The sequence below is a fragment of the Salmo trutta genome, chromosome 27, assembly GCF_901001165.1.
Source record: "Salmo trutta chromosome 27, fSalTru1.1, whole genome shotgun sequence".
Classification (NCBI taxonomy): domain Eukaryota; kingdom Metazoa; phylum Chordata; class Actinopteri; order Salmoniformes; family Salmonidae; genus Salmo; species Salmo trutta.
Genome location: NC_042983.1, coordinates 17,829,705 through 17,848,784, shown reverse-complemented (window position 1 = coordinate 17,848,784; position 19,080 = coordinate 17,829,705). Strand labels below are relative to the sequence as shown.

Here is a 19,080-nt window from a genome sequence, read left to right as displayed (position 1 = left end):
GCCTTTGATTGGATAGTAGCAGGAGCTATGTTTATGACAGTTTGCGATGGAACATGAAAAAAATTCATGTACTTTCAGAATTGATTGGCAAGTTACTCATAGGTGGGCTGCGAGCATCTGGTAGCTCACGATCTACCTGTTGGAGACTCCTGGCCAACAAACATTTCAACAAACATACTTCCTAGTAATGCTGAGATTGTATCAGGGTTTGTTTAATACTCATGGTTTCATTTGTTTTCTTAAGTATTACTGTACTTTTTTTGATTGTAGTGACAAGGTAGGTAAATGATGATCATCATCTGACACAATGTTAACATTTCAATTGTAAGTCGCTCTGGATAAGAGCGTCTGCTAAATGACTTAAATGTAAATGTAAAAATTTCAAGTCTTTAGGTAAGAAGTGAAAATCCCACACTGTTTACTTTAACATGATCAATTAATGACAAACTAAAACTAAGAAAAATAACAGATGAGTGTGTGAATGTCAATTACCTTACTGTTAAAGGTAGAAGGGTGCCACCTCTTGAGCAATTTTAGAAATGCTATTGGCAAAAAAAATAATGGACCTTAAGGGAATCTTGTAATGTGAGACAATGAAGTAACAGAGACTGGTAATATTCAAGGGTTTTAATCTAGAAGTACAAAGACTCAATATAAATATATTAAATTGTTGTCAGGGATCATAGTACCCTCAGCAGGAGAATTCCGTACTACTCTAGTTGTAAATCATTATTTACAGTTGAGGTCAAAGATTTGGGGAAAAGTTGGAAGGTATTTGGAATTCCCTCCTATACCGAACAGCAGCAAATCAAGTCCTTCTGCCACATTTATCATCTTAAGGCTTAAAATCTTAAAAACCACAATAGAGGGTGATGTTGGACAGATGCATTGCATTCCCATTCTAGTAACTGGTACTTTAAGGTGCTGATGTTTGGGAATCATCAGTCAAGGCTTCTTGGACTCAATGATCCTCAGACATCGCTTGTAGAGGCGAATAGGAGTCCCTCTTTTTGAGTCTTTACTTGTGCTCTGAGCATTAAGTCTTCCTCTTTCCTCCATGCTTTTAAGGACTTGAATTAGGTCAGTGGCTTGGGAAAATCCAGCAGTACAGCTACAGCAAGAGAGCAAAGAAAAATATATAAATACTTGAACCGACAGGCACATACACAGTTTCACTAAGGATTATTGTTATTAGATTGATAGTAGGTAAGACACTGACACATTGCATGTAATGTTACAATGAACAATTAGCCTGTGAAGAGATCCATTGAAAAAGTTGTGCCTCATTGCAAATCTAACATCCTTTGAATTTGAGCCACCAACCTTTTCCCTCCATGACAGTCTTTCACACTTGTCACGTTGAAGCAGGATAGAGATACAAAGTCCTGCAGGAGCGATTGGAGAATTGTGGTCTTCTCCAAGTGTCTGATCTGATCAGCCAGCCTGAAATGTGATGGAGAAAGATAGAGGGACAGAGGAGACCAGTGCTCCAGGGAGACAGCCAGTGGATGAGGAGAAAAGGTTAAGAGAAAGACAAACACTATCAGAAAGGCAATATGTGAGACAGTAGTGGTAACATGTTTGCGTCCATCTTGCGTAGTTATCTAACCCAGCAGGCCCTAACCCTCTAACCCTTAGTTATTTAAGGCAGCTGCAAGATACTTTAACACAGTCCATTTTAGTGACAAAGTGCTCAGGATACATTGTACCAGTGGGGGCTCCTCAGAGGAGGAAGGGGAGGACCATCCTCCTCCGTGAATTCCATAAAAACAGAAATAGTGAAACATATGAAAGTTATCCTTTTTAGATAAAACTATACAAAATATTCATGTCACCAAATAATTGACTAAAACACACTGTTTTGCAATGAAAGTCTACAGTAGCCTCAACAGCACTCTGTAGGGTAGCACCATGGTGGAGCCGGAGGACAGCTAGCTTCCGTCCTCCTCTAGGTACATTGTAGGGCTGTCCCCTACAGCAAAAAAATCTTGGTGACCAAAAGTCGTCTGTTCTTTCGACCACTCGATTGGTTGACTTTTTTTTTTTAAACATGTATTTGTATTTTTCCATATATAGACCCACCCTGTGTTTTAATAAAATCAACTATATGCTTGTCTGATGCTGTTTGATGAAATAAGAGACAAATGACTCAAGAGGGAGCAGAGATTAAGATCATCAGAAAAGAAAAAGCTGACCAGACCAACCTCCTCCCGCTCCTACTGGCTTTCGCAGGTTCTGCCATTTACTCTCCTGAAGTTGCCGGTAATAGGCTACACTAAGAGTCTGCAACTATTTTCATGTGGAATGCAAATTTGTCTTACAATTTCTACCGATCAGCGTGCCAGTTATGGTTTTCATATGAACATTAAAGCCAACTCCTCCTTTGGTCGTCTCTCCTTCCAGTTCTCTGCTGCCAACGACTGGAACGAACTACAAAAATCTCTGAAATTGGAAACACTTATCTCCCTCACTAGCTTTAAGCACCAGCTGTCAGAGCAGCTCACAGATCACTGCACCTGTACATAGCCCATCTATAATTTAGCCCAAACTACTACCTCTTCCCCTACTGTATTTATTTATTTTATTTATTTTGCTCCTTTGCACCATATTATTTATATTTGAACTTTGAACTTTCTGCAAACTACAAATCTACCATTCCAGTGTTTTTCTTGCTATACTTTATTTACTTTGCCACCATGGCATTTTTTTGCTTTTACCTCCCTTATCTCACATCATTTGCTCACATTGTATATAGTCTTTTTTTTCCTACTGTATTATTGACTGTATGTTGTTTACTCCATGTGTAACTCTGTGTTGTTGTATGTTGTCGAACTGCTTTGCTTTATCTTGGCCAGGTCGCAATTGTAAATGAGAACTTGTTCTCAACTTGCCTACCTGGTTAAATAAAGGTGGAAAAAAATAAAAATAAAAAAAATAACGTTTTTTTTTTTTTTAAATAAATAACGTCTTTGTATCTCAAATTCATTGGGATGTGATTAATCAAAATTCTATCCAACTCTAAATGAAAATGATAAACCTACATAAAGCCAACAAATAAAAACAAATCTCCCATAAATCACATTGGCTATGCATGGCCTGTCTGCAACGAACTTTAAACATTGTATCAACTATCAACTTGGGTCCAGCCCGAAGCTCACACTAGCAGACTTGTAACACAAAATATTCTGGGCCCCCAGAATTTCCCACACCAGTAAGCTCGGGACAGACTCGTCAGGTAGACTTATTTTAGGACTGTTTCCACTGGATCAGAGCATAACATTTTTCCCTTTCACACTGGTTATCGAAAGGGATATTTTTCAAATACTTTGAGGAACTATTGTCATTTTCAATGTGTATGTAATACCCAACTTTGTTTGCTTGCTGTTTGAGGTGAAGAAAACATTACTTTGAGAACCTCCACAGCTCATTAAAGGTGGTGTGTTAAGCCAATCAGAAATACTATTAGATCCCCAAATCAGTACATTTATATGCCTACATTTGCATGCAGGCCAAGTAGCCTATAGGTCTACTTCTATGCATAATCAGTGTGCTTCCTTACTCAACATTGACAGTATCGCTCCAAACAAAAGACAATGACTAAATTGACAAAACTTGTAAATGGAATGGAACTTGTTTCTCACAAGTGTAGCATAGGTTGTGCGCTCTGCAAACAACGTGTCCACTCTGACAATGACAACGGTAAAAGACTGGAATAATAATATATTGAATGCATTAACAGAAATTAACATATGCAAACAAACATTGTAGATTAGAAATGATAGGAATTAACGGTAAATGTAGGCTACTACTGGTGATATATGTCATTGGGAAGTGATAGACAATAAAAATCAAGCCAAACAATTCATGCAATGAAGTTATGAAACAATGATTTTGCGCATTCTGGAGAGCGAAGAACATTGTGCATTTTAGCCACTCTGATCTTCTAAAACTGTGCCATCCCCCGGCATCCGCAATGGATTAGTTCACTGAATCAGACTCGTGTGACATAAAAAAATAAATACATATTTGCTACTGCTCAAAATATAATAATATTGGTCGACCAACAGCCTACCGACCAAACAATCGACCAGTCCACTAAATTGACTTCAATACAAAACCTAGGAGGCTCATGGTTCTCACCACCTTCCATAGACTTACACAATAATTATGACAACGTCCTCCAACCAATCAGAGCTCTTGCAGCATGAACTGACATGTTGTCCACCCAATCAAAGGATCAGAGAATGAATCTAGTACTGAAAGCATAAACTACAGATAGCTAGCGCTGCAGTACATAAAGTTGTGAGTAGTAGTTGACTCAAAGAGAGAAAGACAATAGTTGAAAAGTTTTGAAGGAAAAGCAAGAGAGAGAGCTAGCTTTATTTCATTGTATTTGTATTCACCTTCACTTAGCTAGTGAATACAACTTGCTAGTTTAGCCTATTCAAACACCTGGCACAAACAGAGAGGGATGCTATGTTAGCTAGCTGGGTATGGCTATCCAACACTGGAACTCTTCCAAGTCAAGGTAAGTTTTTGGTTTTATTAATTTATTGTCACCGTGGCCCACCGGTGTAGCTGCTAAACTGCTTGCACTGTTCTCCATGATTGTAGCGGCTTTACAAACACGTTGGTTATAGTAGCTATGTTAACTAGGTATGACGTTAGCTAATATGGTGACAACGATGTAGGCTGTGTGTAGCGGTTATGATATGAAGGTTTGGGTTGGAAAGGTTTTTCCGCCTGGTCACAGACAGCTGATGTGTTGTGCACTGAAGTCCACAAGCGAAGGGAAAAGGTGAGAGGAGGAGAGTGCGTAGATTCGAAAAGGAATTATACAATGAGCAAAATTATCAATCTGTTTGTATGTGGCTGCTATGAAAGTGAACGGTTAGCGTGTGATCAAGGGTGTATTTATTCCGCCCATTTTGTTAAAACGGAAGCAAACGGTACGGGGATAAACATACCTGAATTTGTCCAATAGAAACTTTAGTTTGCAACTGTTGGACTAATGATTACACCCTAGATCTGCTAGATGCATGAAAGAGTGTGCCAGGCAGTATTTAAATGTGTCACTGTGTCACCTTGATGACTCAAATGTTTCTCTCGCCCTGTGCACCTACGTTGAAAACTTTCATTCATAGGCTAGGTTGTAGCAACCTCATGATAGGTATAGTTAAAATGTTTGTATCATGTAGTAGCCTAAACCTATCGATGTTACATTGAGCTGGGTGAATGGGATATGAATGACAGTCATCCAATATGCTGTAATAGAAATAAGGCCATGCTCATAAAAATAAGCGTCACTGCATTGTACTGTACGGATACTTTCTCACCTGTGGGTGCAATCACAATGGTACACAGTCTTTGATCCCATGTTGTGGAGATCATATCTCTTCTCTAAAGGGTGAATTTTGTATTTACATTCATCCAAATGCTTGAGGGTGCCACAAAGAAGCATATTATCTGTAACACAGAGAACAAACAGAACATACTGAAGCTAGCTGAGTCATGACATGCAGTAAGTTTCAAAGTGTCCTTTGTAATTATTGGGACAGTGAGGCATTTTTCTTCTTTTGACTACATCAAGCTTGTGACTCCACAAATGTGTTGGATGCATTTTCTGTTTGTTATGTTTCAGATAATCTTTTGCCCAAGAGAAATGAATGGTAAATAATGCATTGTGTCATTTTGGAGTCACTTTTATTGTAAGTAAGAATAGAATGTTTTCCAACACTTCTACATTAATGTGTATGATATCATGATTACAGATAATCCTAAATTAAATTGTGAATAATGATGAGTGAGAAAATTAGACCCACAAATATCATACCCACCCCTCTTTAAAAAAATGCTACCCTCCCCCGTTATTGTAACGGTGAGAGGTTGGAATGTCTTGGGGGTATGATACAGTGAGGGGAAAAAAGTATTTGATCCCCTGCTGATTTTGTACGTTTGCCCACTGACAAAAAAATTATCAGCCTATAATTTTAATGGTAGGTTTATTTGAACAGTGAGAGACAGAATAACAACAAAAAAATCCATAAAAACGCATGTCAAAAATTTTATAAATTGATTAGCATTTTAATGAGGGAAATAAGTATTTGACCCCTCTGCAAAACATGATTTAGTACTGGCAAAACCCTTGTTGGCAATCACAGAGGTCAGACATTTCTTGTAGTTGGCCACCAGGTTTGCACACATCTCAGGAGGGATTTTGTCCCACTCCTCTTTACAGATCTTCTCCAAGTCATTAAGGTTTCGAGGCTGACGTTTGGCAACTCGAACCTTCAGCTCCCTCCACAGATTTTCTATGGGATTAAGGTCTGGAGACTAGCTAGGCCACTCCAGGACCTTAATGTGCTTCTTCTTGGGCCACTCCTTTGTTGCCTTGGCCGTGTGTTTTGGGTCATTGTCATGCTGGAATACCCATCCACGACCCATTTTCAATGCCCTGGCTGAGGGATGGAGGTTCTCACCCAAGATTTGACGGTACATGGCCCCGTCCATCGTTCCTTTGATGCGGTGAAGTTGTCCTGTCCCCTTAGCAGAAAAACACCCCCAAAGCATCATTTTTTCACCTCCATGTTTGACGATGGGGATGGTATTCTTGGGGCCATAGGCAGCATTCCTCCTCCTCCAAACACAGCGAGTTGAGTTGATGCCAAAGAGCTCCATTTTGGTCTCATCTGACCGCAACACTTTCACCCAGTTGTCCTCTGAATCATTCAGATGTTCATTGGCAAACTTCAGATGGGCATGTATATGTGCTTTCTTGAGCAGGGGGACCTTGCGGGCGCTGCAGGATTTCAGTCCTTCACGGCGTAGTGTGTTACCAATTGTTTTCTTGGTGACTATGGTCCCAGCTGCCTTGAGATCATTGACAAGATCCTCCCGTGTAGTTCTGACATGATTCCTCACTGTTCTCATTGCAACTCCACGAGGTGAGATCTTGCATGGAGCCCCAGGCCGAGGGAGATTGACAGTTCGTTTGTGTTTCTTCCATTTGCGAATAATCGCACCAACTGTTGTCACCTCACCAAGCTGCTTGGCGATGGTCTTGTAGCCCATTCCAGCCTTGTGTAGGTCTATAATCTTGTCCCTGACATCCTTGGAGAGCTCTTTGGTCTTGGCCATGGTGGAGAGTTTGGAATCTGATTGATTGCTTCTGTGGACAGGTGTCTTTTATATAGGTAACAAGGTGAGATTAGGAGCACTCCCTTTAAGAGTGTGCTCCTAATCTCAGCTCGTTACCTGTATAAAAGACACCTGGGAGCCAGAAATCTTTGACTGAGAGGGGGTCAAATACTTATTTCCCTCATTAAAATGCAAATCATTTTATAACATTTTTGACATGCGTTTTTATGGATTTTTTTGTTGTTATTCTGTCTCTCACTGTTCAAATAAACCTACCATTAAAATAAGACTGATCATTTCTTTGTCAGTGGGCAAACGTACAAAATACGCAGGGGATCAAATACTTTTCCCTCACTGTATTTGTGCATCCGTAACTCACTCAACATTATTCATGATTCATTCAGGATTATCTTTAATTATGGTAGCATCCAAATGACTGTTGAAGTGTTTAGAAACATATACTATTCTTATTCACAATAAAAGTGACTCCAAAATGACACTACATTTTCCCATAAATTTCTATTGGGCACAAAACAATCTGAAACATAACCAAAACAAACAGAAAATGCATCCAACACATTTGTAGAGTCACAAGCTTGATGTAGTCATTGTGTGCTATGAATATGGGACCAAATTCTAAACTTTTGAATACTTTATTACACATAAGTCAAATTTGTCCCAATACTTTTGGTCCCCTAAAATGGGTTAACTATGTACAAAAAGTGCTGTAATTTCTCATTAAAGCTGACAGTCTGCACTTTAACCTCATAGTCATTGTATCATTTCTAATCCAAAGTGCTGGAGTACTGAGCCAAAATAAAAATAAATGCTTCACTGTCCCAATAATTATGGAGGGCACTGTATATCTAGAATGGCATCATCAAGCTTTTCCTAAAAAGTCAAATTAAAGCTTGGGGCAGTTGCAGGCTGGCCAGTTACCAGACTGATAGTGGGCTCATGGAGAAACACAAAACTACTACCTGTTGTCATAGATGGTGCACTCTCAGTAGGGGTTTGTATTAGAGGTGTGGTCCTTAGCTTTGAGGAGGCAGTCCTCTTAGTAATTGTGTTCTTCCAAAGGGTAGATGAAGTCATCACAGTTGCAGATGTTGTTCTCTTATTTGAGGGCATTGTTCTCTGAGTTTGAGATATTCTCCTCTGGGTTGGAGATGCAGTCTTGTTTGCTGAGGATATGGTCGTTGGTGTTTTAGTTATCTGTTCCAAACAGGCTTTGCCTCGTTCCCCCCTCCAGCGGCGAGGCTGAAAAGTATCTCCTCTTGGAGGCCCACAACGGTGAAGTTTCCTAAGAACCTTTGGGAGTTTGGGACTTTTGGGTATAAGAGTTGTGGTTGTTAAAGTTGTCTGTGGATGAGGTGAAGGCTTTGGTGTTGATGTAGCCCTCTGCATTGTTGTGGATGATGTCCTCTGTCGTGACCGTGCTTTTTTATTTGGTGTAGCTTGATTTTGATGCGAGATTGTTTTTTCAGTTCTTGATCCAGTCTTTTGTGTAGAAGTTTTTTTTATTTTTACCTGAGATGTGGTTGTAATCATTTTCGAAGCAGTTCTCTGAGTTGTGGGTGTGGTTTTCTGTTTTTGTGATGCACTCCTCGATATCAGGGATGCAGTTGTCTGTATTAAGGGCGTGCTGGTCTGTGTTTGACTTGTGGTTGTTTGAGTTGTGAATGTTTTCTTGCCCCTGCTGCATCCTTTCCCTTTCCTGTGCTTGAGCTGGAAGGTGTCTCCTCTGGGAGGACCTGTTGGAACACAGTCCCGTGAGGGGGCAAATAGCTTGGAGCGGTTCCCTTTGGGGATTAACCTGGTTGGGCTAGACAAGGGTTTCACTGTAACCAGGTTTTCCCCGGTGCCTGCTGACGTTTCAGGGTCACTGCTGCCACCATGTTTACTTGTCATGCGGTTGATGGTGTAATCTTTGGGATTTTTGAAGACTGCATATGGGGCCACCTTGGCCACCTTGCACCTGCACAGAGCAAAAATGTACTTATTAGACAGGCCAAACATGCCAAGAGAGAATCCTTTCATAAACTCATAGGCAGTGTTGGGGTCGTTACTCAAAATAATTAATTTATTACCTATTACTCGTTACGTCCATCAACAGTAACATATTACTTTACTTATCACTCCCTGGGAAAAGTAATCACTTACACCCCAAAATATTGTGCGCCCTCACTCAATGTAAACCTTATGTTACTTAGGCCTATACACTAACACAAGTAACCTAATAATGACAGACACAAAATCCACTACATACCAAGCTACAAGCTTGTTCACCTCTCCCTGGGCTAAAGCCTGTCATCTTGAACGATTAAAATCAAGCCTTGGTTGTTTGGAGGAGGTAGGCCTACATAGTCCTCTTCAGCAGCAATCGGGCCTCGGGGGTTTTCCGCTATGAGTTTTGTCTTGGCGTGTTGCTTTTGCAGGTGCTTCAAGAGATTGGAAGTTGTGTTTCTAGCAGTGAAGTGTTTTTTCATGCCTGGGCACAGTTTATGTTTTAAGGTTATATTCTTCTAATTTTGTCCTCACACCAAATCAAAGTTTAGTTTAGTTTATTTGCACAAATAGAAAGACAGTAAAAAAAAAAAACTATTACAAACTGTGCGGGAGGGGGAAAAAAAGGCCACAAGTAATGGGATTACTTCCACACTGAAACTCAACGTTTTAACGTTCATCGCCCTCACTAAAGCAGTTTGTAGTAGTGCGTTCGTAAACAGGAACTTCGTGAGAGGACGTCAGACTAGGAAAAAAACAATACTGGGATGGGGGGGATTTTTAAATATTGCGCCAACAGAGAGGGAATAATAATCACAAATATTTATTTGGATCCATAACTGTAATGGGAAGGGTAACAAAAGTAACAACAACCTATCTTTGATCAGTAACTGTAGTATTATTACTTCAAATTGGAACAGTATTTTATTATATTACTTGTTAGCTCAAAATAATATTATTATTGTAACGCTTTACTTTGTAACGCGTTACCCACAACACTGGCCATAAGTCTCTGTATTTTTCACAACATTTCCCTAATTTTGTGTACATTAGCTTACTGGTTGTATTATTTGTAATTTCAGAGTCACTGTATATTTCATATCGGGAAAAAAAAAAAAAAAAAAAAATACAGTAATGAATTATCTAATACAACCTAAACAAGTTTCACTGCGTATTTTGAATACAGGGAATTACTTTTAATTTTCAATGTTTTGCTGGGATGGACCAGGGAAATGTGGTGTCTGGAGGAAGAGTGAGGGGGCTGGATATCAGGCAAGTTATCACAAGCATCTCAGTTAAAACTGGAGAGTTTCTGCTGCAGTTTCAATTGCCCATCATATGATCCTTATTACATTTTTTGGTGAAACAATAGCATGTCCCATATTACTATCCTTATCACAGTTATTACAGTATTATAGAACAAAGTCCATGTACTGTAAAGACTTGATCAGGACAATATCACGTACACACACAAAATTATTTCTGACAGACCGTACTCACATTCCCCACCAGTTAAGCTCAGTGCATTGACTCCTGGGAGTGAACTCAAAGCAGGGCATCTTGAGGAGGTTGAAGAAGCTGAAGCCCACCATACTGGAGATGGTATCATTTACACGCTGGAGGCACTGGCGAAACCTGATGACAACAGAAAGAAGGTTAGGTAATGCCAAGACCGTGGCATTAAAGGGACATTTCTAAAATGTTGAACTTCATATTCATCATCTCCAGCCCCACCCCAACATATGTGAAAATGGTGTGTTTCTATGTGTTGTAGTAAAAAAAAAAAAGAGGAATATAAGTGTTTCCAATGACCATCAACCAATTAGTAGGCAATGCATACGCATAATTGCTTAAAATTACATGATACACACCGATGATGTCATTGGAAACACTTATCTTCCTCCATCTTTAACTACAAAACATAGAAACTCGCTATTTGAACATATGTTGACGTTGGGGTGCTGCTCGAAATAATGAATATGAAGTTTAACATTCTAGAAATGTCCCTTTAAGTCGTCAGTTGTCCTAAGCTTACCAGTGCTGTTTTAAGCTCAAACAACAAATCAGGGATCTCTCACCCAAGGAATAGTTAAAATAGGTTGGCAAACTTGGCATGTTGTCAGCGAGCGCAAATCACACTGTTGTATAACACTTATTATTATTGAATAGTTGATGTTTCCCATCATTTCTTTAATGTCAATGTGTCCAACAGAGCCACATATCGCTGTTGCTTGGTATTCACAGGGAGAAGTGACAAGTCAAAACATGACATGATTTTACAGGAAGATTTAAATTGCTTACGAGGAAACATGAAGTGACGTGCTATACATCCAATTATGTAACTACTTGGTGCTTATACATCGGTTTAGGGCCAGGTAGGGCCTGTTGATTCATAACTAGAGCACAGGCAGGGCTCGGGTATCACTAAATTGATCACTAACATTTTCAAGCCGAGCCATGGACGTGCTCTGCTTTAGAGCCCTTCACAGGCATGAATTTTAAGCCTGAGCCCTACCCATGACCGCGACGTTCAGGCCTGATTGCTTCTGATAAATTTAAGGCCCTGCCTGAAGCGCGAAATAAGAAATAACTTCCTCCATTAGTAAATCCTTTAGCTTCGGTAGGAGAGCTCTAGTGACAGAGTGGAGCAGCTAATGGATTTACTAACGAAATAAGTTATTTCTGATTTCGGGCATGGCTGGGCCCTAAATTTGGCAGAAGCAATCGGGCCTGGGTACGTTACGGTAGGGCCTGAATGTCACGGGCATGGGTATGGCTTAAAATTCATGTCTGTGCAGGGCTCTAGTGCTTACTGTGGAATGAATACTGTGTATGACCTTGTCAGTTAAACCTGGGAGGAGAACGAGACTACATTGTCTGTCTGGCACTCATGCATAAAGGAAATTAATCAGAGTATAAGCGTACTACACAAACATCTGTCTTGTGTTCTGTGGCAACTCAAAGCTAGGAGTTGACACCTCACTTAGATCTCCAAAGTGCCTGATTAGGAGTCCTGAAAGAGATGGGCAATTATTGCTCACCCTAAAAAAGGTTCTAAGTAGAACCTTCTAGATTTCCCCTTTTTGGTGCTAGTTAGAACCCTTAGCAGAGGGTTTTACCTAGAACCTTCTATGTAGGGTTCTTCATAGAACCTCCTGTAAATGGTTCTACCTAGAACCCCCTATGAAAGGTTCTACAAAGAACGCTTTTATCTTTGATGGTTTCTTCCTAGAACCCTATATGAATGGTTCCACCAACCTTATTATCCTTTAAAATTGTAATTTTTATGACAATACATTACATAAATCATAAGGTCTTTCTTTGAGGGCCTAGTTAGACCCTAACAGGAAACACCTGGTTTACAGGCCAAATCAAATTTTATTTGTCACATGCGCCGAACAGGTACCTTATCATGAAATGCTTACTTAAAAGCCCTTAACCAACAATGCAGTTCAAGAAATGGAGTTAAAGAAAATATTTATTAAAAAAAACGTACAAAAAATAAATAAAAGTAAAAAATAAAATGTAACACAATAAGATTACATAACAATAACGAGCCTATATACAGGGGGTACCGGTACTGAGTCAATGTGCGTACAGGTTAGTGGAGGTAATTTGTACTCGTAGGTAGGGGTAAAGTGACTATGCATAGATAATAAACAGCGAGTAGCAGCAGGGGGGGGGGGGGGGGGGGGGGGTCAATGTAAATAGTCCGGGTGGCTATTTGATTAATTGTTCAGCAGTTTTATGGTTTGGGGGTAGAAGCTCTTAAGGAGCCTTTTGGACTTAGACTTGGCGTGCCAGGACTACTTGCTGTGCGGAAGCAGAGAGAACAGTCTATGACTTGGATGACTGGAGTCTTTGAACACCGCCTTGTATATAGGTCCTGGTTGGCAGGAAGCTTGGTCCCAGTGATGTACTGGGCCGTACGCACTACCCTCTGTAGTGCCTTGCAGTTGGATGCCAAGCAGTTGCCATACCAGGCGGTGATGCAATTGGTCAGGATGCTCTCCATGGTGCAGCTGTATAACCTTTTGAGGATCTGGGGACCCATGCCAAATCTTTTCAGTCTCCTGAGGGGGTCTTGGTGTGTTTGGACCATGATAGTTTGTTGGTGATGTGGACACCAAGGAACTTGACGCTCTCGACCCGCTCCACTACAGCCCCGTCGATGTTAATGGGGGGCCTATTCGGCCCTCCTTTTCCTGTAGTCCACGATCATCTCCTTTGTCTTGCTCGCATTGAGGGAGAGGCTGTTATCCTGGCACCACACTGCAAGGTCTCTGACCTCCTCCCTATAGGTTGTCTCATCGTTGTCGGTGATCAGGCCTACCACTGTTGTGTCGTCAGCAAACATAATGGTGTTGGAGTCGTGCTTGGCCACGCAGTCGTGGGTGAACAGGGAGTACAGGAGTGGACGAAGCATGCACCCTTGAGGGGCTCCGGTGTTGAGGATCAGCATAGTACATGTGTTGTTGCCTACCCTTACCACCTGGGGGCGGCCCGTCAGGAAGTCCAGGATCCAGTTGCAGAGGAAGGTGTTGAACGCTGAGCTGTAGTCAATGAACAGCATTCTCACATAGGTGTTCCTTTTGTCTCGGAGGGAAAGGGCAGTGTGGAGTGCGATTGAGATTGCGTCATCTGTGGATCTGTTGGGGCGGTATGTGAATTGGAGTGGGTCTAGAGTGTCCGGGATGATGGTGTTGATGTGAGCCATGACCAGCCTTTCAAAGCACTTCATGACTACCGACGTGAGTGCTACGGGGCGGTAGTCATTTAGGCAGGTTACCTTTACATTCTTGGGCACAGGGACTATGGTGGTCTACTTGAAACGTAGGTATTACAGACTGTCAGGGAGAGGTTGAAAATGTCAGTGAAGACACTTGCCAGTTGGTCCGTGCATGCTCTGAGTACACGCCCTGATAATGCATCTGGCCCCGCGGCCTTGTGAATGTTGACTTGTTTAAAAGGACTTGCTCACATTGGCTACAGAAAGCGTGATCACACAGTCCTCTGGAACAGCTGGTGCTCTCATGCATGCTTCAGTGTTGCTTGCCTTGAAGCGACCATAAAAGGCATTTAGCTCGTCTGGTAGGTTCGCTTCACTGGGTAGCTCGCGGCTGGGTTTCCCTTTGTAGTCCGTAATTGTTTGCAAGCCCTGCCACATCCGACGAGTGTCAGAGACGGTGTAGTAGGATTCAATCTTAGTCCTGTATTGACGCTTTGCCTATTTGATGGTTCATCTGAGTGCATAGCAGGGTTTCTTATAAGCGTCTGGATTAGTGTTTGGCTTCTTGAAAGCGGCAGCTCTAGCTTTTAGCTCGGTGCGGATGTTGCCTATAATCCATGGCTTCTGGTTGGGATATGTTCGTACAGTCACTGTGGGGACTACGTCTTTTTTATGGGGAAGTGTGACTTTTTTCATTCACCTTATTTTATTGGTGCATGCATTGTGGTAATCCAAATTGGGGTGCCATTTAACAATGCACTATGCAGAAATCACACCGCCATTTCCTTGTTGCAAAAAACGACTTGCTTTATGTGACAAAAGAAGCAAGCATAGTGTAGAGAATCATTGTTCCATCTAAACTGTGTACCATCTAAACTGCTGTGAAATATATTTTCCATAACCCAAAATTTTGTATTTTCAGCAGTTTGAAGCTGGTGTACAAAACCGTAAGTAATAGATGCAAAAACAAAACTTCAGAACGGGAAGCATAGAAATATCCCACATAGAACAGATATAGGGCTTCTTAGACTTGCTTTCAATTAGAATGACAGATCAATAACTCACATTTCGATTTGAATTTGGTCAGGTTGCCCAAAGAGTTACATATTGCAGCTTTAAGCCTATAGCATATTTACAGTTTTACTGAGTGGAAAAAAACCAAACATAGATCTTTTATCCTGACTCTCAAGTTAGACTAGAATATGTACTCTAAAGCACTGAATCAAATGATCTGATATTGTATCATTGGTACAATGGCACACTCTACCCGACATTCCAGAAAAGAAAAACACCTATCAGTTAGCAGATGAGCCATGCACCATACCCCTGAAAAATAAAGGTCAGCATAATAAAAAGTCTGTCTTTATTGAACAGTATTGAGTTATAGCTCTAAGGAGTTCCCCTTCAGGGGACTGGAATGTATGTCTGTGTCATCCCTGGAATGTGATGGATGCTGCCCAGGGGCTACACATTGAGGCTCACCTTTGGTCACAGTCACAGTGTGAGATGGTGAAGAAGTTGGGATTGAAAACACCATAGTTCACTGTGAAGGAGGGGATAGTGTTACTGCAGTGGTCATGCTCACGGCAGCACCTGTCTGCTCGCTCAAACATTCCTACAACAAGAAACAAACAGTGGAGAGACTAAATAAGTCTCTCAGATCATTAAATATACATTTCATGTGTAATGACACATTGCTACTAGAGGTCGACCGATTATGATTTTTCAAAGCCGATACCGATTATTGGAGGGCCCGGGAAAAAGCAGATACCGATTAATTTATATATATATAAATAAATAACATACATACAGACATATACATAAATACATTTTAAAAAAACAGTGTTTGAGAAGGAAGTAAAAGCGCAATATGTGCCATGTAAAAAAGCTAACGTTTAAGTTCCTTGCTCAGAACATGAGAACATATGAAAGCTGGTGGTTCAATATTCCCAGTTCTTCAATATCCCAGTTAAGAAGTTTTAGGTCATAGTTATTATAGGAATTATGATGTGTCGACTATTTCTCTCTATACCATTTGTATTTCATATACCTTTGACTATTGGATATTCTTATAGACACTTTAGTATTGCCAGCCTAATCTCGGGAGTTGATAGGCTTGAAGTCATAAACAGTGCCGTGAAGCAAGCATTGCTAAGAGCTGCTGGCAAACGCAGTAAAGTTTGAATGAATGCTTACGAGCCTGCTGCTGCCTACCACCGCTCAGTCAGACTGCTCTATCAAATCATAGACTTAATTATAATATAAATAACACAGAAATACGAGCCGTTGGTCATTAATATGGTCAAATCCAGAAACTATCATTTCGAAAACAAAACGTTTATTCTTTCAGTGAAACACGGAACCGTTCCGTATTTTATCAAACGGGCAGCAACCCTAAGTCTAAATATTGCTGTTACATTGCACAACCTTCAATGTTATGTCATAATTATGTAAAATTAGTTCGCAAAGAGCCAGGCGGGCCAAACTGTTGCATATACCCTCACTCTGCTTGCACTGAACGCAAGAGAAGTGACACAATTTCCCTAGTTAATATTGCCTGATAATATGAATTTCTTTTAACTAAATATGCAGGTTTAAAAAAATATACTTCTGTATATTGATTTTAAGAAAGGCATTGATGTTTATGGTTAGGTACATTCGTGCAACAATTGTGCTTTTTTCACGAATGTGTTTTTGTTAAATCATCCCCCGTTTGGCGAAGTAGGCTGTGATTCGATGATAAATTTAAATTCACCGCATTTATTATATGCAACGCAGGACAAGCTAGTTAACCTAGTAGTATCATCAACCATGCGTAGTCAACTAGTGATTATGTGAAGATTGATTGTTTTTATAAGATAAGATTAATGCTAGCTAGCAACTTACCTTGGCTCCTTGCTGCACTCGCGTAACAGGTGGTCAGCCTGCCACGCAGATTCCTCGTGGAATGCAATGTAATCGGCGTCCAAAAATGCCGATTACCGATTGTTATGAAAACTTGAAAATCGGCCCTAATAAATCGGCCATGCCGATTAAATCGGCCGACCTCTAATTGCTACAGTGGGTGGTCAGCAGTAGCACCAAGCACTAATGTTATAGATCAATAAGTAAGATGTGATATAGTGCTTGCTGGAACAGAAGTAGGCCTACAGTACACACATGGCAACTCCAAGGAGTTGTCCTGATCAAATAGGCTAGAGACAAATAGGGATAAGGAATGATAAAGTGAAGAGTGCACATGTGCAAACTAAAAATGAATGAGAGAATAATAAAGATTAAGGTTAAAGAAAGATATGGAATTGAGAATTAAGTTACTGGTAAAGCACTCAAATTTCATTCAAGTCTGGGCAAATTCAACTCAAATCTTTAAGGTTGTGCCCTGTGCCCAATTTGAGGCTAGATCTTTTTTGTTTGTTATTAATTCTGTCCTCTGTGTGTGACTTTGCCATATGTTGTCCAGAAACAGCTATCCTTATGGCTCTTGTTTTCACTATACATTACATTATGAAGCAGCCCAAATATGGTTTTAAGAACAGAAGGCTTTCCCAACTTTGAAACAAATTAGCTGTAGGCTATGTTATAGGCTACTTTGATATAACATGACAGGGTGTGAAGTGTAAATATTATTCTACTCACCTAACTGTTTGTAGTCAATCGCTTTGCTTCCAGTGCCACACCAAAGTGTCCCAGGAAATACCCACGCGCGTTTCCTACGGGATTTTGGACCCGAAATATGTTGTTGCTCCAATGGGTCATTTTTCGTCTGTTTGATAAATCCATCGACAGGACTCAGTGAACACAGGTTGTCTGGACTCAACAACGCCCTGATATTGAAGAGGGATAATTCCACGAGGCTCTCCGAGCGCGTTTGGCGGCAAAGATACAGGTAACTGGCAGTGGCTACAGGGTCGTCGTTAATTGAGCATTTTACAAGCTGCTTCTCTGACCATTCGCTCACATATAACATCAATGTATGAGTCCCGATCATATTTCGGAGGAAGCTTAGGCGCGTGTGTCCTAGTCCAGTGAAACTCGTCCTGTGGCAGAAGTTGGCGTTTTGCGCGTCGGTCCCTGCTGACATCTTCACATATTGTGCACTTTGCAAACTGAGCAATGACAAGCACAGAGCAAATTGCAGTAAACGTTTGTTTATCATATCAAACAGACTAAATTATATTAATACATACATTAAAAAAGTAACAGCCGTCTCAACAGAGCTCGTCAATTTGTAGTCCTAAAAACCGGAAATTAGTTGCCTCTAGTTCGTTCAGTCCGCCACAGTGGACGCGTCATAATACCCATAAAAACACCGAAATCACATGAATTGTATAAACACTTCAAATTAAGTGTGCGTTTGGTGTAGGCTTACCTTGGTGTGACGTTTTGTTAACCTTCTAATTCTCTCTCAGACAAGGTGAGTTTTATCAATACATTCGCCACAATTTACTCAAAAAAATGTGAAATGCTAATTAGCAACAAAGAAGACTTCAGCAAGACTAATTCCTGCAAGAAGCTCCTGCACATCATCTCTAGCCTACACTGTCAACTACTGACCAGCGTGATCAGAGACCTGTGCCCAATCCATGATGAAATCATCTGCTGTATTGAAATGAATTGAATAAAGTTTTGAACTTCTAAGGTCCGCTTTCAATGGCTTAGCTAGCCACTGACTACACTTTAGCTAGCTACTTAGCAGAGCAGCAGATCCAAACATTATTTTGTATTACCAGTGGTGGAAAAAGTACCCAATTGTCATACTTGAGTAAAACTAAAGATTTTTGGTATCTAAAAACAAATCCCATAGGGATCTGGACTGTAAGATTCATAGTATAACTCTCAGTAACCATGCCCCAGTCTCTATAATGTTGGACATAGAAAGGAATACCTCGGCAAATCGCTGGAGGCTCAACACCTCATTGGTAGGGGACACTGGCTTCCAAGACTACATCAGGACAGAGTTTATGAAATTCCTTGAATTCAATGATACAGCAGAGATTTCTCCTACAACCCTATGGGAGGCATCTAAGGGGATATTGATGGGTAAAATTATTTCTTTTTCTTCAACCTTGAAAAAGCTGGTGACCAAATGTTTAGGACTTGAGAAGAAAATTGAAGGTCTAGAACAATCACAGGTGGCGATAGCTGAAAATCTAACACAGCTAAATGAGGCGAAGAGAGTACTAGATGGATTGCTGAGAGAGAACGTA

At 40.7% G+C, this 19,080-nt stretch overlaps 1 protein-coding gene across 4 annotated transcripts; it reads right to left on the bottom strand.

The window, feature by feature from the left end:
* Positions 1 to 612: 612 nt before the first annotated feature.
* Positions 613 to 18,148, bottom strand: LOC115164493 (group 3 secretory phospholipase A2). Of its 4 annotated transcripts, none has more exons than XM_029717029.1 (7): positions 17,510 to 18,137; positions 15,356 to 15,488; positions 10,645 to 10,779; positions 8,118 to 9,115; positions 5,337 to 5,466; positions 1,324 to 1,443; positions 613 to 1,111 (listed from the first exon to the last, which is right to left on the bottom strand). In XM_029717029.1, the coding sequence occupies exons 1-7, from the start codon at positions 18,027 to 18,029 to the stop codon at positions 946 to 948; spliced, it is 2,202 nt and encodes a 733-aa protein (XP_029572889.1). In that variant the 5' UTR covers positions 18,030 to 18,137; the 3' UTR covers positions 613 to 945. The 4 variants fall into 4 exon arrangements, with proteins under 4 accessions (XP_029572889.1, XP_029572890.1, XP_029572891.1 ...); XM_029717030.1 differs by having other exon boundaries at positions 15,356 to 15,416; XM_029717031.1 differs by having other exon boundaries at positions 1,050 to 1,111; positions 1,324 to 1,487; positions 17,510 to 18,138.
* Positions 18,149 to 19,080: the final 932 nt, after the last annotated feature.